This window comes from Emys orbicularis, chromosome 5 (assembly GCF_028017835.1).
Source record: "Emys orbicularis isolate rEmyOrb1 chromosome 5, rEmyOrb1.hap1, whole genome shotgun sequence".
Classification (NCBI taxonomy): Eukaryota; Metazoa; Chordata; order Testudines; family Emydidae; genus Emys; species Emys orbicularis.
Window position 1 is genome coordinate 23,122,622 of NC_088687.1, and position 27,542 is coordinate 23,150,163.

Genomic DNA, 27,542 nt, shown 5'->3' on the forward strand with positions numbered 1-27,542 from the left:
TCCGCTCCGCGTCTTTGGGGCACTTCAGCAGCGGGTCCCGGAGTGGAAGGACCCCCCCACCGCCGAATTTCCGCCAAGGACGGCAAAATGCCTCCCGCCAAATCCTGCCGCCCTAGGCGACCGCCTAGGGTCTCCTAGTGGAAGCGTCGGCCCTGCTCACAACACAAGGCAGTTGGGGAGCATTAAGGGCAAAATGGCTTTGCAATTGGGCTCTCTTACATAGACACTAACAGCACGCTCACTTTATACACCATTGCTGCTCACGTCAAAAAGACAGTCAGCTAGTTTACTGCTTATTTTATTGCTATTTTATTTTCAACAATAAGGGCACTGAGCAGCATGAAGGGCAGAAGGAGCACTGCAATTGTGCTCTCTCACACTGACAGCCGCTCACTTTACAGTTTCACTATTCCATCATGTCAAAAACAGGTATCTTATTCTATGGTAATACAGTTTATTGCACAGTAATATCTGAGTCTGCCCCATAATTTATCCGGTGGTATGCATATATGCATATGAAAAGTCTGCAACTCGATGTAGTAGCACTTACTTAACCTAAAAGTGCACATCAGGACAATCAGCAGCTAATAAATTGCAAGGTAAATTTCCCACACCGGATTTATAATCTGCAACTCCACCTTGCAAGAACAAAGCAAGGCCACAATTCCCACATGGCAGAATTATATTTAGGATTTCTGCCTTTTTATTGTATTGGAATCTAAAGTTCTCAATCAAATATTCACATTTTTTCATGAATAGCACATGGAAGGCATAGCAGCAGTTCTAAATCTGGAGGCCATTGGTCGCTCGCCAAACACTTACTAAGGTTCAGTAGAGAACTGGCTGGTCACTTGGGTGCTAACTTTCCTTTTTTCCAGCTACAAAGTCACATTTTTAAAAAAAGCTATAAAAATATATCAAATACTCTCCTAATGTTACTTTTCAGGGTAAGCAATTGCTGTAGATGTCACAGGGGATGTTATGTGATGACAATGGGAGGGATTACAACTGCAAATGGGAAAGGATGTGTCCACAAGACAACCTGCATTGTGATGTGGTCCACACTATGGAAGAAAGTATGAGAATCCTCTAAGCCTGATTTGGTGATGCTCTTTAATAATTTATGTATCCTATATGTTGTCCTAGCTACTGGGATATTTATGCTATAGATATATTGGTTTAGTTTAACAGGTTTTCTGGTCACTGGATATCACTGGTCCCAGACTCCTAAAGGGAGTCTGAAGGCACCAAACTCAGTCAGATGTGCTGTACAAGAATGGTTGATAAACAGGGTGCGGTAGCCCAAGGCCTGGTCTATGAGTTGGAGAATAGTGGAATTCTACCACATGACAGGGACAGTCACAAAGCCTGACACCTGAAGGGGAGCACTTAGAAAGACCAAAAAAGGGACAGAAGTGCAGTTAGCCCTGCAACTGTGACACTCTGAACATGAACCGGGGACTGTGTGTGTCCAGAAAAACAATTCATTATCTATGGGAAGTCCAGAGAAGTAACTCATCTTCAATAAGATGCCTAAATAAATAAAAATTACAAGGTCCCAATTATAGAAACTAGTTGGAATTTCCTGTTAAGTAGGCTTATGGTACCTATTATGAAATTATTATTTTAAGTACAATTATCACTGATTTTTTTTTTAAATAGAAAGAAGGGGGGAGGAACCCAAAACCCAAACATTGCTCGCTATTCTACAGAAACAACAAAATCCTGACTTTTAATACTCTTACCTACGTGATTATTTCCTTAGCTCCACGGGATATAGATTTAGCTTTATAAAATTAACATTTAATCATTCTACAATTATTTACACACACACACACACACACACACACACACACACACACACGCACGATTAAGAAATTAGAAAAGACATTTGCACACAAAATACGGAGCAACTGTTCACCTCAGATCAAACCTTGCATGACCAAAACATCTGGTTACCCAAAGGAAGAAATGTCCCCTCCTGTTTTGGTTCCTAAAACACTTTGGTTCTTTTGAAAGTTTTACACTTTCAAAGTGTAAGCATCCAGTAGCAATAATGAGAAGTTAATTATTAAAGCATCAGATGCTGATATGAGACTATTCTATATATTTCCACCCTGTCCGAAGAGATTATGGGCTCTACTCACACATGCCTTTCCATGTTTCCCCAGTGGAAACTGGAGCACAGAGCCCCTAGTGGTCCATATTATCCACAGAGGAGAGGAGATACTGTCTATGCAATGGAAGCCACATACAACTCCCACTGGGGTTCTGGAGTCTGACAGCACAGTCCAGAAGGTGAGTGTGGCTGGTTTGGGACAGATTGTGATTCAGAACACGCCGTGATTCAGCACCTACCCTAGGAGTTCCATCTAGGGGATGTCTACACCGCAAAAGAAAAACCCATCTGGCCCACGCCAGCCAAGTTGGGTTCGTGGGGCTTGGGGTGCGGGGCTGTTTCACTGCTGTGTAGGCTTCCAGGCTCAGTCTGGAGCCCGGGTTCTAGGACCCTGCGGGGTGAGAGGGTCCCAGAGCCGCACCCAAGCCTGGAAGTCTACACAGCAGTGAAATAGCCCCGTAGCCCAAGCTCAAGGCAGCTGGCATGGGCCAGCCGTGTTTTTTTTCTTGCTGTGTAGACATACCCCTAGGAACCCCACACTGTAAATAAAAGCTGCTTTCCACTGGAGTATTGCCTTTAGAAAAGAGCTGGCTGATACACTGTCTGTTCTTCTGTGGGGTGAATGAACGCACTGACATAGCTTCTCCTAGTGCACAAAGAAGTCCAGTTTTCACTCCCCAGTTTCAAAAGGGCTCAGCCAAGGCGTGTGATTTTAAAATTAATAGTAAACATCCCACTAGCTACATCTTGTATGCGTCTTGTTTACTATGTTGACTTTTGTTTGTATTTCATATGGCATATAAAGAAATTATATTGTTTTAAATCAACCATGTCCTTATTACTAGAGGCAGTAAGCTTTTACATAACATGCTGTTTTAACAAACAGAAACAAATATTATCCTTTCGGGGAGAAAAAAGAAAAAAAATCGTTACTTCATAGAGAGGCTTAACAAGGTTTTGTAGTGAACACTGCTTGCTGAAATTTCCTGTAACAAATGCATAAAATAGCTACCAGCCAACTTTCAGGACACATTTATGTGCAATAGATGAATCTGACAAAGCGCAGGAAAAAAGAATCACATTTTCATTATAAAAGTGAGCTTGAGCCTCAGCAAGATTACCAAGTGACAGTAATCAATTGGTTTCACATAAAAGCAATGCAGTATATACTCTCAGAATGTTGGGAAAGAATGAAAAGGAGCATACATTTATCAGAAAAGAAAGAAAATATGTGAAAATAGTATACGCTACAATAAATCTTGTTAATATAGTAATTTAATTTATTATATGTACATCTATTTAAAATTGTATGATACCGAGTGCTCATCTTTAACTATCCCACATTGTTTTTGTAGATCATATGGGTAAGTATGATAAATAACCATAAATAATTCAAGTTATTTCAATTTCCTGCTTACATCATATTAAAAACATGTTATTCTTAATTAGTGCCCAAGGCAACCTATTTTATGAGAAAACTGAAATGTACTGTATTTAAGCAACAGAAGAGGGAGCAATCGAAGGTACAAACATTAATTTATCTAATCTGTATAGATTGGGTACTGGTGTGTTTGTGTGAGAGAGAAAAAAAGAAAAGGAGAACAGTTCAATGTTTTGATAATTAACTCTTCTCAACACTTTGAAGTAAAACAGCTACAAGTGTGGGGTTCCCCCTCCCCCAAAAAATATTTTGGGACGATACAAAGATAATTGTGGGGAGCTTTATATAACAAGTGAAACCTGGAAAAATCCTACCTTTTAATACTAATAGTGTTGAGAATAGCAGCTTTTATGTAATCTATTTACTGGATATAGACTGTAAATAACTGATTGCTAATTCTTGTTCTGCTAGTTAACTTATGAGAAAAAACAGCCACAGAACAGTTACACTGCTCATAAATCAGTATTTCTATTCACACTTACAGATATATATCAGAGCAGAAACTGGCCATAATGTACAATATTTATATACATATATAAAGACACACAAGTGTGCCAATGAATGCAGCTTCATCGGGTTTCTCCAAAATAACTTAATAAACCGAATGTGACAATGGCCCTGTTAATTGTTAACATTGATTTCCCAGTAAAAGTGTTCAGCCCCTGGAGTTAAATACTGAGCCGTTGTAAATTAACTAGTCCCCCAAAGATTGAAATGTTGACCAAAACAATGAAAAATAAGTTTGTAATTTATCTTTTGAGACCAACTTTAACTTTTTTATTCCATGTTTTTGTTGTATAAAGGGGAAATGCACTACCAATTAATATGGTAAATACAAAGTTAAATACAATCTAAGGCTCCAATCCCATAAACACTTATGATATATATATCATGTATCTATAGATATATGAGCAGCCCTGTAAAAGCAGTGGAACTACACACCTCAGTAAAAGCTCACAAGTTTGGGGACTAAAGACATATTCCTTGTGTCATAAAATAATGTTATATTTGTTCACTGCTTTATATTATCAGTAAACCCAAAAGAAAAACTAAAGCAAAGAGGAAAGAGAAACAAATAACTGGAATCAATGTTTTAATTTAATGCCCTCCAAATTATTATATTTGAATAAGGCCATTTCAGAAAACTAACAGCTGAAGTTAACAGGATATTTCTGACACTCGGGGGCAGAGTAAGAACCCGTTCGCCAGTTTTAGAAGTGAATATCACTGGCTGAGAGTTTTTCCATCCTCTCTGCAGATAAGATCAATTGATCTGATTCAGGACAGTCTCTCCGGCTCCACAGAAGATTTGTCACAGCAGGAGGGATCTAATACATCATTTTACTTGATAGAGTTTCCTACAGCTTCGCAACTGGAGATTTTAGCTGCGCCTACACTAGGATATTTCTCCAAAAAATTCCCACCATTGTACCATCTGTAGCCCTACCCCTCTACACTAGTTAAACACAGTCTGGTCCATAATATGAGAAGATTGCTAATGTTTCCTTCAAGACAAGAAAGTTGCCAGTGACCAATAAATGTGCCGCAGACTGGCCTTTTCTTAAGAAACTCATTACTGCCTAGTCCCAAAGTTCCCCCTTCTGGGAAGGTGATTGAGAAGGTGAGAGGATTAACTCCAGCAATATCTCATATCCTTTAATTTTTTGGATCGCTATTGGTAAGGTTTCAGCACTGGATAGGACACACATGTCAGATACCAATGCTGACATTATTAGATGTATCGTTATTATTATTACATCACCTTCAATATCAACAATCGTGGGGTGCTTTAGACTCACTGCAGAACTCAGTAGAGATGAATAGTGTCGCTTTGAATTGGATCCACTCATTCTTTTCATAGAGAATCCAGAGTGATAGGCTGACCAAATTGTTCATCCTTCACTATGACTCTGACTTCCATCTTCCTGTTAATTCAACATGTGTATGTAGTCACCCACTGGGACAAAGAGATGTTAGGAGCTGTAACATCACCAGTAAGTTGATGAAAATTAGCCCCATTTTGCACTTTTGTCTAACCAAAACACTGCTTATTCAGACACTGCTTTTCCACTGTCTGAATAAGATGGAGGTAGTGCTTGTTACAAACCCCTACAAAACTGGCAGGAGCTGTGCCTGAGCATTTGCTAGAAGGTGTATACCTGTCAAATGTCAAAATGAAAGTCTTACTGAATTCATCTTTACTCTCGGATTCCCAGGTTGCAGGGGAGACTAGAAATGCCATTTTTCACCTTTGGCTGGAAAATAGATGATTCTCTGCCCTCTAGATACAATTGTCCATCCCTTTCTCACCTGTAACTACAACTACTCATTGTGAGGCTATCCCTAAAGACCAGCCAGTAGTTTTAGCCAGTGCAGAAAGTGGCTGTCTGCTGGACTGTTAGGTAGGATAGACTGGGGAGAGCTTAATACATCTGTGCTCTGCATTATTTGCTGACTGCAATTTCACTTCAGGATACAACTCTAGATGAGTACTGAATACTACCAGAAAGTCCCAAAAATTATCAAAACACAATTCTCAGCCTATAACACATTATGGCAGTTGCAACTCGTGGGGACCATAAGTCTGTCAAGTCCCAATGGTTGAATTTGGTAGAGAGGAAAAAGAAGGATGTTTTCAGTAGCATGGTCTCCAGTAGTCAAATTACAGCTGTACCAATACAGCAAAACAGTACCTAAATATCCCAGTGAATTAACCCCACTGATTTGCTTAGCTGATAGTCACAGTTCTTCCTTTTCATATATTTGCAAATGTTTTGTGAAACTGTATTCATAAGAATGTTAATGGAAATCAAAAGGACTGGGAAAAGTTTTCACTAGTGTGAAAAGCTGTTCATGAGAATATTCACTATGAAAGTGCTGCTGTGGCCATAGTGAAAACCTTTTTATTCCCCAGCACAATAGATTTGAACAATGATGTTTGTGGATAATCTGCAAACAGAAAAAAAAAAAAAAAAGATTCCTCCTATGGATAAAGTTAGAAAACAGAAACAATATTTTGTGGCTCAGGTGACCAGTCATACAGTGAGAAATAGTAACCAGTTCAAGTTCATATACAAACCATAGGCTCCTTGCCTACACAAACTATTCATCACATGATTCAAAATAATAAACATTCATAAAAATCACAGTCTGTGGATAACTGGCTAATAGACAATGAGATGAATTTGTCAGCGAATGTATTCATGATGGATAGTTGAACTAGATATATTCCCTATAGTGATCCATATGAGCCTCATTCTCATCACTTGCAAAGCATGATACAAAAGAGACTTCTATAGTCTAGTGTTCCTGTGACATAAGGTGTTGGTAAATCCTGGCTCTCGGCAAAAGTCTCTCCGATGAGAGTGGAAAATGTAGAATATAGTTTCCCAATTTAGGAAAATATTGTATTTGTAATTTCAGTTTTTAAAATGTTGCTTAGATGTGATGGTGCTATGCCTTATAAAACCTCTTAGTTACCACAGTGACCATAGCAATAGTCACCATAGAAATTACTAATAAAAATAAATATAAATATACAAAATAAAGCCTGTGTTAAGGGCTGCCATTTTGTTTCATTTGTCTCATTTCCAATGACAAAGAAATAAGCTCAGAAAACCAAGATAAGTGAAAGTTTTAATAGCTATTGCATTAAAAAGTTTTTCTTGTATAAAAGTTCTATAGAACATAATAGCAAATGATAATCTTTCTGTAGGTTTATTGAACAATTCTGCAGCATTTAATACATAATTAAATTCCTGCTATAGAAGTATGAGATACTTCAAAAGCCCTATTGTCTATTAAACTGTGTAGGGGTTTAGAATAATTTTTTCAGAACCCTATGTAATTTCTATAGAATCCCATCGGTTCCATCTCTGTTAAATTATTCAGAAATTTGTCATAAGATTTAATCTCATTTTCACCAATGCAACATAGATATCATTGGCAATGAAAGCAGAAACAACCACCAGGGGAAACAATTCCTTTGTCAGTCGCTTCCAGATCCTGTTTCCACTACTATTTAGAGAGTAATTCAGCGGTGGGCAACCTGCGGCCCGTCAGGGTAATCCACTGGCAGGCCGCAAGACAGTTTGTTTACATTGACCGTCCGCAGGCACAGCCGCCTGCAGCTCCCAGTGGCCGCGGTTCACCGTTCCTGGCCAATGGGAGCTGCGGGAAGCAGCGACCAGCACATCCCTCAGGCTTTGGTGTCCCTCCTATTCTCTGCTTGTGGCACATAATAGTCTAGTCTCCTGTGGGTTTAATGCTTTGGTCTCATTTTGGTTGTTGGGTTTAGAGTGTAGGTGCTGGGTGGTGCTGGTAGCCTGTGATATATGGGAGATGGGATGAGGTGATCTAATGGTCTCTTCTGGACTCAAGATCTAGGACTATCATGGTGTTTGGGTTTCGCACAACAGGGTCTCATTAAGTATTTCTTCCTTTAATATAAAGCAGTGTTTTTCAAGGGAAATTTTATTTATAAAGAAAAACAGCAAGAGTTTCTAAATAAATCCAAGTCTGAGCTGCATGTTCAGTATTCAAGTAGGAAGAGAGAGCCAAGAGAGTCCAACATTCAGACTTTGGTCCTTCTTCCATATACTTATCAACAGTTTTCTGAAAGTTGACTTCCTCTAAGTTCCTAGACATTACCTTATAGGTAAACATACTATCACTCTATCACACCCCCTGTGAGGAAGCTATCTATCATAACACTGTGTACACACAATAAAAATTCTTCTTTGAAGGTAAATCGTGCCCTGCTTAGAGGACTAATCGGAATTAAAATGCAAACAAAAATAAAACCCACACAGCAGCTGAGAACATTAAAAGTTTCTATGTCTGTTCTAAATCTAAACTCCATGATTTTTTGAGTGGGTTCTAAATTTGGTAAAATGAATTCTCCCATTCCCAGTGTTTTAAAATAATTACTGTTTTAAAACTTTCACTGTACTAATGCCTGTTTCTATGGAAACAGGCATGAGAGCAGGAGCCACCAGCAGAGGAATCAGAGTTCTTTCTGTGAAATGAAAGGCTGTTAAAAATAGTAATAAATGAATAAGGTTGTTTAAGATTCCCAAATCCTTAACAGAATATATATTTAATCTCATTTTACAAGTAACGGGCATAATCCTGCTCTCATTGAAGTTAATGAGAGTTTAGCTTTTGGTAGGAGTGGGCCTAAATAGCTGAAAATGAATCTCCTATTTAAGGTCTGATCCCAAACCCTGTGAAATCAGTGGGAGAATTTGTCACCGATTCAATGGGTTTGATCAGGCCCAGGAGTGGGACTATTAAAGTCAAGTTAATCACACACAGGATCAAAGCCCTACAGATTTGATGACAGTGTTGTGTTTCCTGTACAATATCTGATAACAATGTTAACTCATAAAGGAGGGTTAGATTATTATGGTAAGGGTTAGATCATTTATTTAAATTCGTTTTCTTAATGTGCCTCTATGGTCCATCAACCTTAAACATTCATATACTTTATTTTTTTTAAAAGTATAGCTATTTAGTCCATTAGAATTCCTGTACAGCTCACCCTTTTTCAAAAACCTGAAAACAGATAAGCTGTACAGTTTCCACTAAAAGTCAATCAACATAGACCCTGATCTTGTATACATTTAAACATACAAGTAGTTCTGCTCAGTTAAATGCCTAAACCCACTCACATGTATTTTTGTAGGATTGGCGCTTTGGTGTCTTTTGGACCAAGAAGTTGAAAGAGCATTCAACAGACAAGACTCCTCTCACTGAGTGTACTATGCCAGGAGACTATCAGCTTGAATGCCTCGCTCTGATAAACAGCCAAAACTAATGATGCCATTAACTACTGCAAGAGAACTACACAGTCTTTATGTCTGAACCCTGATAGTGTAAGCTGCAGTCTTAACAGGTAAAAGCTTGTCAGCTCAGCTTTTAAGTACATATTTATTTGCAATTTTTAAATCTACAAAAGGCATAGTTAATTAACAAGTGCTCAGTTTTCATTTCCATTTTAAAAAAGTCTTCTCCGTTCACCTTTAATTTCAGCAGATGATTGCCAGCTGAAAATCTCTTTTAGAAATAGGATCAAAAATACTTTTGGAGCTAAAAGGTAAACCTATAGATTCTAGAAGATTGTAGCATTTTAACTAGAAAGAAGCCTGAATAATACTTACATATTTTTAAAATAGTTTAGTTAGTTTTATCTCCTTTTTAACCTCAAAATATTTTATATTGTTCAAATCTGTGTATTTTAATAGAAGCAACAATGTACTTTAAGGGAGGTAATTGCACCACATATCCATATTTACAAGGAGATTTACCTATATATTGACATAAGACAATTCACGCTTCAGTTGTGGTGCAAAACAAATAATGATACACAATGCTGATGAGTGCCAGCTAACCAAATTCAGAGGTGGGTTTCGAAAGCTCCACTTGCCCGCTAAGAACGCTTGCCTTGGCGAATACGCAAACATTAAATAAATCCTGACATACATGCATACATAAAATAAATCATGACTCATAATAAAGCAATTCTTCAAGGTATAGATGAAGGCCTGTTCAATAGATTTGCAATAAAAATAAACTGCTTCTCAATGCCTTTCTTCCTTTCCCCCACTCTTTGAATTACAGTAACACTTTACTTGCTTTGGCTATAACTGTTTAATTTCAGCAGCATAAAAATCAAGGCATCACTTTCATAAAGTATGACAATTTTTTTTTTTTTTTTTTTACAAACTTTCACTTTGAGGGAGTGCTACAAAATCAACAGCTTATAAGTATTTTCTTTGCATATAATTATTTACAAAACTAGGGTGTTTCTATTGTGTATTTCACTGGAACACAATCGATTTTAAGAAATATTTGAAAAATAATCTTAAAATACCGAAACAAAAAAAACCTTGCAAACTAATATTTATGTCCAATTTGGGTTATACTGTGCAAGTTCCCAAATATGACCCTGGATCTCCTGATTTGCAGCTCAGTTTAGCTCTGTGTAAAAAAATTTAAGGTAAAGCACTAAAAAAGGTTCAAAGTAATTTGCTTCAAATTGAAAACTTTAAATGAGTTTCAGTGAGTCAAACCACAAAAACTATAGCAGAGAAGAAAGACTAATCTGGGAAATTGCCACTAGAGAAGTTTAAGAAAGGACCATTCTGTCAAGAAGTGATTGATATGGTAGAGAGAAGACTTTTTTATTTCCCCTTTCATCTTGAAAGATGTATCATTAAAGGTAGAGAACATAAGCCTACTGTGCCATTTTCTCTGATTATCATGAATTATGCAATGGGGCGGGGCATCATTTCTAAAGGCACATCTTATTTTTTCAAGAGTTTAATGTTTGCAGTATCTAAATGGAATTACATTTGAATGAGGTTAATTTTCTTCCCACGCCATATTCACATCCACCCACACTTTAAAACAACTATGCAGCCTGAGTGAAGGTGTCATTGACATAACACACAACTGTTAGACACTACTTTCAGAACATCAGCTTCAAATAACTACTGAGCTCAGGTGATGATTACATAAAGCAAATGAAACCAAGTACTTGAAGGAAATTGTAGCATAAATAATGCAGCCATTTTACACAGGAATTGCCATGTAGAATCAGAACTATGGTCTCCCATTGTTACTCCTTTTCTACCCCAGGGGCTAGTGAAAGTTTGGGGCTGTCAAGGTGGTCCAGCTGGGAGTAGATATTGATGATACAGTCTGGTATTTTCCTTGATACAATCTTGTTTATTTACAAGGAACATACAAAGTCCTGCTTCTCTGAATGCAGGAGGAATAAAAAAAAACAAAGGTAGCTTCTTTGCTTACAGCCACAAACCTCTTTTTCCAGCACCTGACCCAGAAGCCTCTAGCTTCTTGCAGGGTCACACTATGCTTGTTCAGGCTGTCCCCCTGTGTCTCCCAATTTCCCTTTGGCAAGGTGGTTCTCTCTCTCTCTCACTGTCACTCACACACTTACTTTAAAACTCTTGGGGGGTTACATGATAGAGCTTCTAGTCAGCATTTCCACATCCCTGTGATTTTGAATGCTACTGCCATTGTTTCAGCCACCTTATTACAATTGCTTCTTTACATTTATTCCAAATGGAAGGTGGCAGCTACATATGACCAATAACGATGTTTAGCCCAACCCACAACAATATAGTTCAGTAACCTGTCTCCAACAGTGGTCAGGAACCTGATGCTTCAGAGGAAAGTGCAAGAAACCCATCCAAAGGAAGAGATGGGTAACCAGTCCCCAATAATCTCCTAACCCCTAACAGTTAGAGATTGGCTTAAACCCTCATAGACTTTAAGGCCAGAAAGGACCATCATGATCATCTAGTCTGGTTGTAACTGTATTTTAGCACTAACTATAAACCTTGATATTCTCATTATCCATATAAATGCACAATCCCTCTTTTAATCTTGGTAATTTTTTTTGCCTCAATGACATCCTGTGGCTATGACTTCCATAGTCTAATTATATGTTGTATGAAAAAAAAAAGTATGTCCTTTGATCTGTTTTGAATTTTCTGCCTCTCTCTTTCATTAAATGTCACCTTGTTCTTGTGTTGTGAAACAGAACAAAAGCTACCATTCTACCCTTCCTATACCATTAGGTATTTTCTATACTTTATCCTGGCTCTCTTATTTGATGGGCGATCACTCGTTACTGAGTATGACCAGCTTCCATGGGAGTTATGGGTCCTCAGGTGGCTAATAAGGCCAATCCTTGAACCACAAGTTCTATTGCAATGAGGGCAGATGTTTTCAGGCTCAGCAGGAGGCTGTTGACCATGACTGGAGACCAGTCTCTCCTTCCTTCTGAGCCTCTTGTCCTCTTCAACTTGTCGGTGAACAAGTTCAAAATGCAGGGGACCATCAAGTAGGACTTCACTCCATTTTAAGCGATCCTGGGCAAGCGTCTCCCAAGTGTCAATGTCAATATTACACTTTTTTAGGTTGTCCTTCAGTAAGTCCTTAGAACACTTCCATTGTCCACTCACGTTACGGTACCCTTCTTTCAGCTGAGAGAACAGGACCTGTTTTGGGAGGCGATGGTCTGGCATCCAAACAACGTGACCAGTCCGGTGGAATTGCTGATGGATGATCATTGCCTCGATACTGGTGGTCTTTGCCTCTTCCGGGACACTATATTGGTGCGCCTGGCTTCTCATTTGATCTTCAGAATCTTACGAAGGCAGCATTGATGGTGCCTCTCAAGGACTTTCAAGTGGTGTCTATAGGTTGTCCAAGTTTTGGACCCATACAACAGTGTTGAGAGAATAACAGCTTGATAAACAAGAAGCTTGGTGTCTGTTCGAATGTCTTGAGCTTCAAAAACCCTGTGCTGTAAACGAGAAAAAGCTACACTGGCACAGCTCAGGCAATGTTGAATTTCTGCATCAGTATCTGCCTTGGATGAAAGATGACTTCCAAGGTAGGTGAAATGATCAACGTTCTCCAGTGCCACTCCATTGATTTTGATAGATGGGGCATGCAATACCTCATTTGGAGAGGTATAATAATATCATGAAGACTCAATTGCTCTAAGAGTGAGACCAAGACATGCGTAAGCATCTGCAAACACATTCAAGATAGTGTGAAGATCTTTCTCAGAGTGGGCAAAGACTGCATTGTCATCAGCATACTGAAGTTCCACAATAGACTTTGTGGAGATCTTACTCTTGGCTTTCAGCCTGCTAAGCTTGAACAGCTTTCCATCCATTCTGTAAATTTAAATTCTCTTATTTACCTCTCCTCTAAAGAAAGCAATCCTAATCTTTTCAATCTCACAGTTCACATTTTTTCATCCAGTGTGCATTACGTGGCATTTACCATCATTGAATAGGAGAACCCTGAATTGAAAGTGCCAAGGACCCACCATGAACCATTTGTGTGTCATGTAGATGTCAATATGGAAGTAGGCGTCTTACATATCGAGAGCCGTGACCCACATGCCTTTTCCTAGCAAGGAAATGATGGCTGCAAATGTGACCATGCAGAACTTCGGCTTGCAAATGGAATGGTTGAGGCATCAGATATCCAAAACTGGTGTCCATCTACCCTTCTTGTTGAGTATCAAAAAATAGTTGGAATAGAACCTTGTGCCCTGAAAGGATGCGGGGACTGGCTCCCACTGCTCCTCTCCGCAGAAGGGAGTCCACCTCTAGAGTAAGAATACTGTTGTGAGACTGATCCTTGGGACGGGATCGGGGTGGGGGGATGTGGAGGAGGTAGCATCATAAACTCAATGGTATAGCCATGTCGAATGACATCCGGGACCCATTTATCCATTGTTATTGTGCTCCATGCTGGCAAAGAGAGTTTGAGATGGCCCCCGAAAGGGATTGCTGGCAAGAACATTGGGACGCAAAGTAGTTGACAGCTCTCTAGTTGCACTCAGAAATATCACTTACATGAAGATTGAGTGTGTTGCATGGAAGACTGCACCATCAGAACAGGTGGATGGGATCTTTGGATATTTCTGTGGAGGCCCGTAAGCAGTAGCACTATGTAAGCAGCAGAGGGTAAAAATTTAGATTTGGTGCTGCCATATATATGCCTAAGGATTGCAAGGTGGCTCTAGAGTCTTTCAGTGAGTGCAAGGAATCAGCTGTCTTCTGATTGAAGAGGTGTGATTCATCGAAAGGGAGGTCCTCAATTGTGTTCTGTACTTCCTAGTGACACCTGAGCATGGTAACCAGGATTTCCTCCTCATGACAATTCCAGATGCCAATATGCGCGAGGATGTGTCCACTTAATCAACTGCAGCCTGAAGTATGGGCCAAGCGATGAACTTGCCTTCCTCTAAAATTGCTTGGGATCGGGACAATCCTGCTGAGGTAGTTTATCTGCAAAATCCACCAGCTGCCCATAGTTTACAAAGTCATATTTGGCCATCAGTGCCAGGCAGTTCGAGACCCAGAACTAGAGGCTGACTCAGAAGACGTTTTGACCCATACGGTCTAACCTCTTGCCCTCCTTGTCAATGGGGGTGAAGCATGAATGCTGTTTAGCTCACTCTGTGGCAGACTGAATCACCAGCAAATTGGGTGGAGGATGTGAAAAGAGAAACTCAGACTCCTTGGAGGGGGACATAGTATCTCTTTTATGCCCAGGGTGGGGTATGCCACACAGTGCACACCGGTTGGAGAATGGCATTGTTGATTGGTAGGGCCACCCTGGTCGGTATCAATGTGTGCAAAATGTCTAGAGTTGGTGCCGACTGTCCTGCACCTCTTCCAATAGGATCTGAACAGCATTAGGTATCCTCCATATCAGCTCCTGAAACTGGCAATAGCCATCTGAGCGAGAAGAGGGCTTTGACCACACAGCCACATCAGGGATGATGAGGGAAACCTTCAGTACCGGGCTGATCAGCGCATCGTCTAGCCCCGGTTCCGAAGGTCTACTCAATAAAGGATGTGGCAGTAAAACAGGGGAGTCCACCCATGTTGAATAAGACATTTCTGATGGTGAATATTGGGGCCATGAGCTTCTATATGGCCAACCTGGTTGATCTTGCTGCTGCTACAACTGTGTCCAAGGAGCCAGACACCAGTGGCTCCTGGGCAGAGGTAAGGAACAGTATTGCCACGGTGCCATCAGAACCCTCTGCTAGTCAAGCTTTCGGAACAGAAGCAGCTTACTATGGGCAACATCCAAATCTCTGACTCTGAGGAAGAGGAGTCCTATAGAAATGGTGGTGCTGACAGAGCCAACAGAACGGGGTGTGTTGTAGGAAAACTGCCAGAAGGTGGCAGATCCAATGTGGGGGGATGGGGACCTCTTAGCAGGCGAGTGAACTGGAATGTGTGGAGACTCATTCTTTACAGGGTGAACAGTTCATGAGGCCCAGGAGCACTTCCAAGTCTCTCCAGAGTCAATGGCACCCAGTATAAGGACAGCACTAGGTCCAGTGAAGGGACCTTGTCTCAGGGCTGACAAGTCATGAGACACCATTACTTTACTGACACATTCAAATAATTCTAATAGAATAGTGAGCCATGATTTTCCTTTGCAAAAACTACTGCACAGGAATCAGATCATGATCTTCCAAGTATTTTAATATATTCTTTTAAATTATCATTTTGAATAACATGCCCACAATAGCAATTTTAATGACAGCCAGTTCATTCCTTGACTTCTTCAGAACTCTTGGATGTATACCATCTGGGCCTGGTAACTTGCTGCTTTTTTAATTTATCAATTTGGCCCAGCATCTTATTTTCTGTCATCTCAACCTCTGCTAATACCTCATCTTGATTACAAGGAAAGAACAAGACTGGGGTAGGTATTTCTGATGCAGACTGATTCAAAGAAATCACTTAGCTTCTCAGCAATGTCCTTATCTTCCTTAATTGCTCTCTTTAATTCCTGGTGATCCAGCAGACCAATCAATTCCTTCACAATCCCTTCTTATAAATCTTAGCCCTCTTAATTTCCCTCCATATTAACTGCTGAGATTTATGCTCCTCTTTGTTGGCTTCATGAGGATTAGATTTCAAAGTACCAAAGGATTTCAGTGTGGCTCAAATAACTGCTTAAATTTTGCCATTTAGCCATATTAGTCTATTTGCATTCCTGGTTCACTATTTTTTCAGAGATATGCATATCTTTTGAGGCTTTATCATTGTTTCTTACTATATATATATATATATATATATATATATAATACTTACTTTTTCTTCTATTTTACTTCCTTTACTTTGATGTCAGGGCATTTTTTTTTTTTTTTTTTTTTTTTAAAACACTAGATTACTCATTTCACTGAAATTTCCCTTTGTACAGGTGAGTTTGGCTATGTTAGTTTTTGGTACCTTTCCTCTCCCTAAAACATTGAAACTAATCATATTGCGATCACTATTACTTAGTGGCTCAGCTCCTGTTAATTCTTTAACTTCTACATGTTACTTAAAACTAAGGCAAGAGTAGCCTTTCCTCTTGAGTGCTAGATCTAGCTGTTCCAGTACAGTCACTTAAAGTGTGGCAAAAATGCTTCTTTAACTTTGTTCCATTGTCCTGTTTGACCAGTTTATATGCAGGTGAGTAGTTGAAGTTCCCCACTCTTTTTTTAAGACTTTGCTGTCATTTTGATTTCCTTCAACATTGTGCAGTCAGTATCATTTTCTTAATCCAGAGATCAACTATTAGTCCTATTAGTAGTACATTTGTATGTATTCTTACAGCTTGGGACTGGTATCCATACAGACTCAACTCTGTAGTCCCCTCCACTCATAATTGTATCTCATTAGCTTCTATGGATTCCTTTAGATACAGCATTACAATCTCAGCTCTCTAACTTAGTCTGCCCTCCCTGTATAGTTTATAGCCAAGTATTACAGTATTCCATTGATTTTTGTCAAGATTCTACCATATTTCAATAAGGCCTTTTAGATCAAGCACCAATTCCACTGCCAGACATTCTAGTTTAGTTTATTTTTGCTTTAAAATGAATTTTTTTCTTAGCAAATGCCTCTCTGCACTCAGAGCAGCAGTTACATAAAGGTTGGACACTTCAGAGACCAAACTTCACCTGGAAACAGTTGGATGGTAAAACTTCCTTAGTAAAGGGTCTATTGCTATGGAAGTTTTGCTTGAAATTAGGCTGCTCCCAAGACTTACCACCTTCAGGGGATGGTGAAAGATTCACCAATTCATATAGGTGTTGTAATAGAGGAACAAAGTCCCCCGAATCCACTATTTCAATAAAAGGCTTTGTAGGAAAAGAGAGCGCCATGCTCAGTTAGGTGGAAATCCTCATAGCAAACTAATGTATATAATATATGAGCTAAGATTCCTTGGTCACTTTAGAAACGCCTGAAACAATAACCATATTACATTTCTTGAATTCACTGTTCATTGGGTAATGTGCCTGGTTTTCTCATGTTATAAGATCCCAAATGTGCAAGTCAGTGACAGATAGTGAAATAGAAGAGAAACCAGAAGTTTGTGACTTTGTTCTGGGTACTTCTAATGCCATAGGACTTGTTAAATTTTAAGTAGTTAATGGTGTGCTACACACATATACGCTCAAAACAGCACTGAATTTCACACATTGAACTCTTATTTCAGTAGATAACAATATCTCGGGAGAGGGTAATGAGTATATTCCCAGCCGTGAAAATAATCATGACAAATCTTTAACAGTTTTTGGGTACAAGAACATAGGATTTTTATGACATAAGGAAATCAAATAGGTTTACCTACTGGTAAGTCCTTTCCATCATAAAAGTTGGCAGCTGTGCCCCTTTAGTTGCTTCCATTACTGCCCTTGAAAATATTTTGTCTATACGGTACCCTGAAGATATCTTCATCTGTGTTACAGTGTCTCCTTAACAGGTCCAGAACAGACTTAAGGCCTATGAAGTATAAGGTTCCCTATGATCTCAGAAGAACTGTGAATGAGATATTTTGTAATGCAGAGATAGTAGCAAGGCACCATCTAAATATGATAAAGTGATGAAATAATCTAATAATGGAAAGTATCCTTTAAGGAGAATAATAGTCCGATGCGAATAGTGTAATTTAAAAATAAAATATTCCAAAATTAAAATATACCAATACACCAACATCTAGTATCTTTCATAAGGAGTTATGCTTTTTCTTCTATTTAATATTTGTAAATATGGACTGGAGAATGGTTTTATCATTTTCTTTTCACAGATAGATTTCTTTGTATTTTAATGCAATGAAGTGCAAAAACCACGTATGTACCTATGAACATAATTTATACAGGTCATCTGAGATTGTCTGATGCACTCTATTTATATTTGTTGAGTTATTTACATCACCAGAGTATTGCAGTGTCTCCCAAAGAGTAGCATTGTTTATCCTCACAACACCCCTGGAAGTATTATTCTCTCTCTCTCTCTCTCTCTCTCTCTCTCTCTCTCTCTTTTTTAAACAGAGGAGGAAAATCTCAGGCAGTGAGAAGTTAAGACTGAACTCTTCAAACATGTCAATTTTTTTTTCTGATGTCCAACTGGCAAACCCTAAAGTCTGATTACGTTAATCCACCACACCAATCTAACTCATTAGGAGCAGCAGGTCTTCAGTGTTTCTGAAAAGGAGTCTCCAAGTTTCTCAATCTGGTCACCCAAAAAAGGAAACATCCAAACCAAGTGGACCCTATTAAGTATTTTACTTCATGATTTGTCCATAGCTGCATAGGAAGTCTGAGGGAGAGCTGTGACTAGAGCCCAGATTTCCAGAGTTCCCATCTCAGCACCATCTTTCGTCTCATCATGCTATGATGGATAAGTGCCCCCATCTGAGTACTGTTTTATCAGCACATCATTATCTCCTTATTTCATTTTATAAGTCATTGATATACAGGTGAACCAAACTAGTCCCAATATTTATCGTTAGAGCCTTTTTGCTGTTACTTCTGTTTACCCTAGACTGTTTCCACTAACATTGCCCTCTGTTTCTGAATCCTATTTACCAACTTAATCAAATACATATTCAGTATCAGTTGCATGTTTCCCCACTTCTGCCTCTACTGAAGTCTGCCACGAAAAACAGAACGAAAGTCACGCACTGATCCTTTTTAACTAGTGCTTTTACATATTGTGAAAGAAGCAAGCATCAAATTATATATGCAAATTATATCCTTATCCTTGCATTTGGTGGTTCCTAGTTTATAGCCAGGTAGTTAAAATGTCCCATTAGTAGGAGCTTGTTATTTTAACAAGCTTTTAAAATTCTCTCTTATTTTCTATTACCCATTAAGTTGCTGCTTTTCATCAGTAGCCTCTGAGGGCATGATGCTACTAGAGGAAATCTGAGATCACCGAATTAGTACAAAGCCTCTCCCACTTTGTGCCCTTCAGTTGTGGAGATGCCTGGAAATCCATATGATTTCCCAGTGATTCTTAATATACCCATGGGGTTGGAGGGTCATGCAACCTTGCCCACTCTTTGGGAACATGAACCAAACATTGCTGACAACATGACACACTGGAAACATCATGAGTATGAATTCAGAGAATCAAATTAATCCTTAGTCTATTTCTGCTGAAGTCAGTGGTGTTTCCCGAGTTATAAATTTGGAGCAATGAGTTTTCAGTAACTTTAGCCTTTCCTAAAGGTTTTTCCATAGGAGAACATGAGATTTTCCCAGTGGGATTAATCCTGTGATGTGCTGAGCACTTGCTGTGAGATGCAGTGTTCTCATTTCCCATTTTCTTCAGTGAGAGCAGAGAGTACTCATTACCTTGTAGGATTAGAACAATTGCCACTAATGGCTAGAGTCTGATTTGGAATCAATGCCCACGCAAGGGAGTACTTGCTCACTTATTCTCTCCATAGAGCCAATGGGTGAGTAGGGTGGTAAGGTGTGGGGAACAAATGGAGTCTGGGCTCCAACCCCCTTACTCACCGGCCTGAGTAGCTCAACTCTATGCAGTAATTTACCGTTGATATTGATCAGTAGAAAATCATTACCCTCCACAGTAAGGAGAGAGCAGGGAAGGGAACAAATAGATTCTATTCTTGGGTTAGTGCATAAGCTTACTTAGGGATGGAACCAAGGTCAAATTGTAGTCTTTGAATAGTATATTGTCACAGTGTCAATGTCTTCGCTTTGCCACAATATTTATATTCCAGAAATGTCTTTACCTCTGACTATATGGAGCAACAGAAAATAATCTGGTGACAATATCATATTCTACTGATATTATGCATATCCCAGGATGTTATGGTTAAAACACAAATCTTCTCTGTACATATAATTCTAGCCACCCATCTCTCTAATCTGTGTGTTTTGGTTTTTGCACAGTACATTGCTGTCTAGAAATAATCCTAACCTGATCATTTTACCACAGTTAGTCTTATTTTTCCTTGCAAGGCCTGATACCTTTTGGTGTGTATTATTATTTCCTATCTATCTATTTACATACTTAGTTCAGTTGTTCTTCATTCCTCTCTGCCTCATGGTCCCACTTCTTTCTTTACGTCCACAAATGTAGTCACATCTCTGCCAAATGAAACACTTTCTATCCTCTGCATTGTGTTTCCTACTTTCGTACGCTGTGCACCTAAGTGCATCAGTCCTATCTGTTCCAAAGAAGCCCAGATTACTTATAAAGTAGGAAGCTATAGACAGTGATACCTTCCATATTGCTATAGACAGTGATACCTTCCAGTAATTCCAATTACTGATAACTAAATTTAAATATCAGTAAAAATATCATGTAACCCTACATCCATAGTCTTGACTAATTTAGTATATCATATAAACCAGTAGCAAAGATGAATTTACAGACAGAAAGCAGACAGAAGTTATAATTTTCATTTCTCCAGATTCATAAATATATACATCTCAGAAACTAAAATAGTTTAGGAAGGAGCTATAATCATTTGTCAAGAGACGGATAATAATTTACCTGGAATGTGAATTCCTTCCACTGTACCTTTAAGTAGCATAATATGAGCACAATTAAAATACTTTATCTGAATCGAGGTTTTTTTCTCCTGTAGTCCTATCCAGAAGAATTCAGACATCTCAGATACTTACATAATAAAGAGGAAAGTGAAATACAGATTATTATTATTATTATTTTGCAAGACCCACATTCGAGGACAAATGCTGTTTATTTTCCTATTGATTCACAGTTCAGCCTTAGTGAATTTATGCAAGCAACATGTTTAGTACTGCCAACAGTGAAGGAAAGCGTTGTTCAACTTGGACTGTACTTAGTGGATAAGCCTGTAATGTCATATTAGGATGAATCTATTTGGCATTCGGTGCTGATGCAGTGCACAATAATGATAATAATGCAATGCATTGCTGTTTATATGCATGTGGAACAAACTGATGTCTTTGAGATGGACACTTAGATAAGGGAAGGTAGAAGAGAGACAGAGATGGACTCAGGGAGTGTAAAAAGTTCATATCTCAAAGTCTGATGGCTCTTTTGAGACTTTATATATTAATTTTACATATATCTCAATCGCAGAAATATGATGTTAAGGCAGACAGATTGTCAGAGAGATCATCCTGCACTAGCAAAGGTGTTTAAAATATAGCTCAGCTAGCTTGCTACTTCCTCCTGTTTTGGTAGGGCACTGAGGGAAGCTTTTAAGGTAGGGTGAATATTATCAATGTTAATGGGAAATTTTAAGTGAAAGAGGCAGAGATCTCACTAATGGACCCACCTTCATAACTCACGGGTGACTGGTTTGTGCTCCAGATTGCTCAGAAGCAATGGCCCATATATAATAACGCAGAACATACAGTATCATATACCCGGCACAAAGCTGTTTGATTTTGCATTTCTTAGTCTGTTTATAATCATGGCTGTTTTGGTTTTGTTTGCCTGATAGAGGAGAACTGGACACAGATATTAATATGTAGATCAGAGAAAAAGTCATCCACAACCTCTGATGTTTGTATTCAATGATATGTTCAAGAGCTGAGCTGAGGTTACTGTCCTTATTCCCTCCAGACTTTGAGCCATTATGGGATTTTCTGCCCTCCTTGCAACTCTATAGTGAACAGTGCAGCTCTAATTATAATGTGCTGGACACAAGACAAACAAGTAAGGAAAAAAGGGGCTATAGGTACCATTAGCTACAAACACGTTACAGGCAATATACAACACTGGTGATTGCATATTGACCTTAGGGCGTTTAGTCTATATTGGCATGCCATGCTACAGCACATGAACACATATTCATCTTTACAACACAGAGCGGAATTTAAGAGACTCACATAATTGCCTGCGAGAAGGTACAGGAGCACTTCCATAAGCTGTGCCCTGTAAATAAAACACATTTTTTTTTTTTTGGAGCAAGGCATGTCAGGATTAACAGTAGCAAATGAAAAAAAAATGACGGGACATGAAGAAAATGAAGGCAAGTGAAACAAAATAAAAAGAGACTCGTTAGATAAAGTAGCTTCTTATTACTGAAGAATTGCCATTCCTATTTTCAGAGAAACATAAATTATAATAGAGAAGGTTCTATGAGTAATCCACCCATCAACAGACACAATGAGCCAAAAACAGAAAAAAATTACAGTGTAAGACAGGCACATTCAAACTTGTCAAATTAAGTTTGATGAAAAGTAGAACACAAAGTATATATTAATGTGGCCTCCTTAAAAAAAAATAGGTTCAGTTACATCAGTTTCTTAACTTATTCAGTCACTGTTTGAAAGTACAGTATATTTTAAATCAATACCAGAGTCACTGCAGTACACTTTGTTTCCTGTCACTCCCTCCTCACTTTCTCTCCAAAACTATTTAACAAATATTCTGTGAATCAGTTTGATGAAAGCTGAACCACTAGCTGATAGGAAGTTGCTTTATTAAATCCTTAATCAATAGATACCATAATTCTTTCAATAGATAGAGAATTATATCCTGCATGTATTATGCTGGTAATTGCGCTGTAGCTCTGAATCACAGCCTATTCATTGTTCTGGTTACAGAAAGAAGCTATGAATCAAATGCCAAGTGTCACCCCTTTGTGGTGACGTTTGGCACAAAATGTGTAAGATAATAGCAATGGCTTGCAGAGAAAGAAGATAAGGTAAATATAGATTCCTACGGGATCAACACATACTATATAGATATATAGTGGTGTTAACAAAGTTTGGCCAACTGCTTTACCTGAGATTCAGGTAGCTATTGGAATTTGTTTCATGGGGTCATTTTATTTTGCAGAGCTTGTAAAATTCAGGCTGCAGAGTGGAGAGCACATGTTGTATGAATTACATAGGTACCTTCCTAACATCCCTCCTTTCCAAATAACTAATTCTTTCCCTGTCACGAATATTATTTGTTTTCCCAAACCTGAAGAAGAGCTCTGTATAAGCTCAAAACTTTGTCTCTTTGACCAACACAAGTTGGTCCAATAAAAGACATTATCTCACCCACCTTTTCTTTCCAATATCCTGGGCCCAACACAGCTACAACAACACTGCATACTTATTTGTCACTTTGGCTACATGGCTGCACAACCGAGGCTACTGCTTGCAAACGGTGGTCCAAATATACCAAGTGTAATTCTTTCGAAGTCATTTGGCCCAACGTGCCTGAAGCTTGTCAGTTCACACTGACGGTGTCATTGAGGTTTTGGGAATACTGAAAATACTGAGGTAACATATATATATTTAATTCAAAACTAGAAAGTTTTCTAGTGGCAAGCACTCTTGGAAGACACGGGAAACATCCTGACATCTCTATTCTTCCTGTTGTGTGCCACTATGAGAACAAAACAGACAGAAAGTTACCTTTGCCTCATACATCTTCCTGCTGACTTTTGTGAATCCCATTCTTTAAGCACCTATCTCCCTCCATTTATTGTAGAGGAATCCTAAACCCTTCACAAAGGCTTTGTAAATCCCAGTGATTTCTTAAGTGCCTAAATTTTAGATGTTGTGATGCTAAGTGTGGCACTGCTTAAGTCCCTTTGTGAATGTAGCCAGCCATCTTTTCAGTGAAACTTAAAACGGAGGCCCTGACTGCTTATAATTATAAACCGTGTAGCAGTTTTGCCAAGAGTAAGGATATTAATTCTGATGTTCTAGCCAGATTCTAAATAGGGTATTTATATTCCTTCCTACCTAATTTTCCCCTACAGTTTCAATTAGATAGAAGACTCCTGAAAACTATCTTAAACTGGCACAGTGCTGCAGCCTGCGGACCAACAGCTACTGCATCCCATCCACAAAGGGGCTGGATTTAAATGGTGGCTGAAGTGACCAAGTTTATGAAGTACCCTGTGATCCTTGGGGCTATCGGGTGCTATATAAGTATAATGTATTAGTATTGATCATCTAAAAGTACATAAACATTGCAGATGAGTGTTAGCCTTCTTGTTCCTAAATTAATGATTCATGAAGTCAAAACAATCTTCTTACATTGCTGTGAGACTACACTTTCTCCATCTTTCTGCTGGCAGGATTTAGTTAAGAGGGAACACCAAGAAAATAGCATCTCTCAGACTATTGTGTGCTATATAATAAAAGGTTTGGATCGGTGATATATTTGTCTTCCTGCTCATTATTCAAGGGTTCAAAGTAGGACACTTCTGAACGTACCATGAGGCGATCACACATTTTAAATGGATTTAACTTGTTTTCTGTATATATCAGGTTACTCCCACAATATGCTACTGGTACCTAATGAAGATGCATCTCAAAGGGAAAGAGAATTTTATGTAGAGTTTGCATGCTAAGAGCTCTATAGAGCCGACCTGTCATGTACTGGTTTCTGCATACTTATGCTACAGACCGCTACAGGATGGGACTGAATCTGCTACAAAATTTATGATGTTGTCACCCTCCAGTGGCTGGTTTATTAAGTCCTTTACTCTTGGCAGCTAATGGGAAATCTCCAATATTTTAAGCAGCAGAAGCCTGTGATTTGGGAAGAGACGCGGATACGTTTTTTATTCACCACTCTAACATTGACAGTTCTTCTCTGCTTTAATGAGGAGCATCAAGATGACAAGCCTTTGAATTGGGGAGGAAAAGATACAATTATAAAGGAGGAGAATACACTGAACATGGGAGATACTTGAGAAACCAAAATGAAAAACAGATGAGCCTAAAAAAGAGAAACTGTTAGAGGTCATGAGATAGCAAGTATTTGGATCGTCCACGATGCTAATAAAAGGAAAGGGCTGGTGGGAGTTTATGCGCACCTAGCTATATCGTCTTTCCACATAAATTTAAAAAAATCTCTTTTTAAAAGAGTAGCTTTCGTGAGCTGGGAAACTGAGGAGCTTTTGTGTTACTATGGAGAAAGTGCTACAAGTACCGTAGATGAGGTGCAGTGCTACAAACATAACCAGACTGTCTTTTAAGAGGAGGGAGGAGGAATGAGAAAAAGGAGGAAGATGCCATTTGTTTCAGGTATATCTGTCTGTAAAAGGGTCAAAAAGCCATTGCAAATGTATGACTGCAATAAACTGTAGTTCAATAAAACAGCCCGAGTTTTTTGCCAACACGTTAAAATATGTAAAGACTACTTCAAATAGTGTAAGTGTTATTATTAAACCCATAATTGTTTTAAATATATTTTTGAGCCTTGAAGCAAATCTCTCTTCTGTGAGAGAAGTCTTTCATATTTTAATGTAGTTTTCAGATGTGCTAAGCAATTTCAGCTCTCATTGACATCAAGGGAGCTATGGGTGCTCCACACCTTTTGAGGCCATTTCTCTATCTCTATTACATAGAGATATAACCACTCACACTTTTGCTCATACTATTTTGCAATGTATTCGTTTTTTCTTGCTGTTTATTTCTGTTAAAAAAAACCTGGAGACCATTGCACGTTCTAGCTTGTTTTCAAAAGGAAAAAACAAAGATTTAAACCTTTATGAAGTTAAAATATAGGAGAGGAAAGTGAATTCATAATCTCAGGCTCACTGTACACACTGGTTTCTGTATTGGTAACTTTAATTATAATCTATTATAATTCTGGAGGCTGAAATCAGCACTCTCATTATCTGTGAGCACCAGTAACCAGCTAAAGACCGCTAGAGTAACAATATGAGAACACAGTGGCAGACTTCATAATAGCTTTAGAAGTGGGGCACCAGCTTTTTACCCTACTTGCTTCAAGAATGTGGTCAATTGTTTCAATTTGGGAACAATTAAATGGAGCAGTCTTTTATAAACTAATTTCACTCCAGAATCAGTGAAAACTTGGAATATATGGAAGACCATAGTCCTGATTCTGACCTGAGTTACTCTAGGGTAAATCTGAAGTCCATTGACTTCCATAGCGTTATTCTGGATCTAGACTGGCATGAATGAGGTCAGAATCTACTGCAACGTCCATTGACAAATTCTCTATGGAATAAAAAAAGTACCTCCATCTAATAGGGTTTCCCCTCTGTTGCAAGGATTTCTTTCTTTTCACTGACACCTGAAACTCACCCTACACTTGTAGCACCACTCACTATTTATGCAGAAATGCTTGAGTACCCAAGATATGTCCAGAGTGAATGCGGATTTTATGCACCAAACAAGCAGGTATGTTGTTGCTCTGTTTCTATTCATTCAGCCAGCCATTTCTAATTTCTTTTCACTGTAACTTTTAAAAATACAATACGAAACCCTCAGTTCTTCTTGACAACATCAATTTTTTAATATTTGCAAAGTGAAAATATGACATGATTCTCTTCAGAAGTCACAGTAACTATCCGCTAACAGCTCCAGTGAAATCACCAAGGCAATTTGACTTTAGATTGCCACTATTATTTTATTTTCATGTGTTACCAAAATCAGTTTCTCCCATTTTTCAGAGTAATAATTTCAAACACCGTCCAACCTAACCAATTGTGAGTGCAGCTCTTCTGGGATAGCAACAGCAAGGGAGCCTGAATGAAAAGAAGGATGCAAACTATTAAATAAAGGCAAAAAATCTAGATGTATATTAGATTGCTGTTTGGAGTCTTTCAGTAAAAATACTTCCGCAGTCGTATAAGTTTCCTCGATCCCTCCCAATCCCAATGTTATTATTTCATCTGTTATTAGCTCTATTATATACTGTGATTCATGTCCCAAGGGGTCACCTTCAGCAACTTTCAAGACTAAGCTCTGCAATATACAAACTTATCAAATCAATTCAGTTGAATTGAAGACCCTCTATGTAGCAGCAGTAGCAGAACAGAAATCACACTGTCCCTTTTGTGTCACTTTCTATGAGGAACATTTGCAAAGATGACAACGGGCAAATCAGTATCTGAAGAAAATAAAAGAAATCTCACTACATATCCCATGAACACTTTTTTTTTTTTTTACACAATGAGTATCCTAATTTCTGAGGGTACAAACCCACCTATTACACAATTAACAGGAGAGTTATAAAAAAATAAAAGATAACAGATTTTGGTTTTGCTAGGCACAGGATGTAGGAGGAGGAATTCTTCTTATATGGGAGGTTTTTAAAATGTGGACCCAGAAAAAAATATCTATTTCTCATGGCAGAAATGGGAAAGATACCTCTGTACAGCACAACCCACTAGTTCTTT

The 27,542-nt window shown here is 38.6% G+C and overlaps 1 protein-coding gene across 1 annotated transcript in view; it reads right to left on the reverse strand.

Moving 5' to 3' along the window:
- Positions 1-27,542, reverse strand: part of CCSER1 (coiled-coil serine rich protein 1) — a 1,077,958-nt gene that overhangs the window by 172,799 nt on the left and 877,617 nt on the right. The window contains exon 11 of the mRNA XM_065405630.1: positions 20,526-20,555. Within this exon, the coding sequence (XP_065261702.1) occupies positions 20,526-20,555 (30 nt within the window). The remainder of the gene's footprint in view (positions 1-20,525; positions 20,556-27,542) is intronic.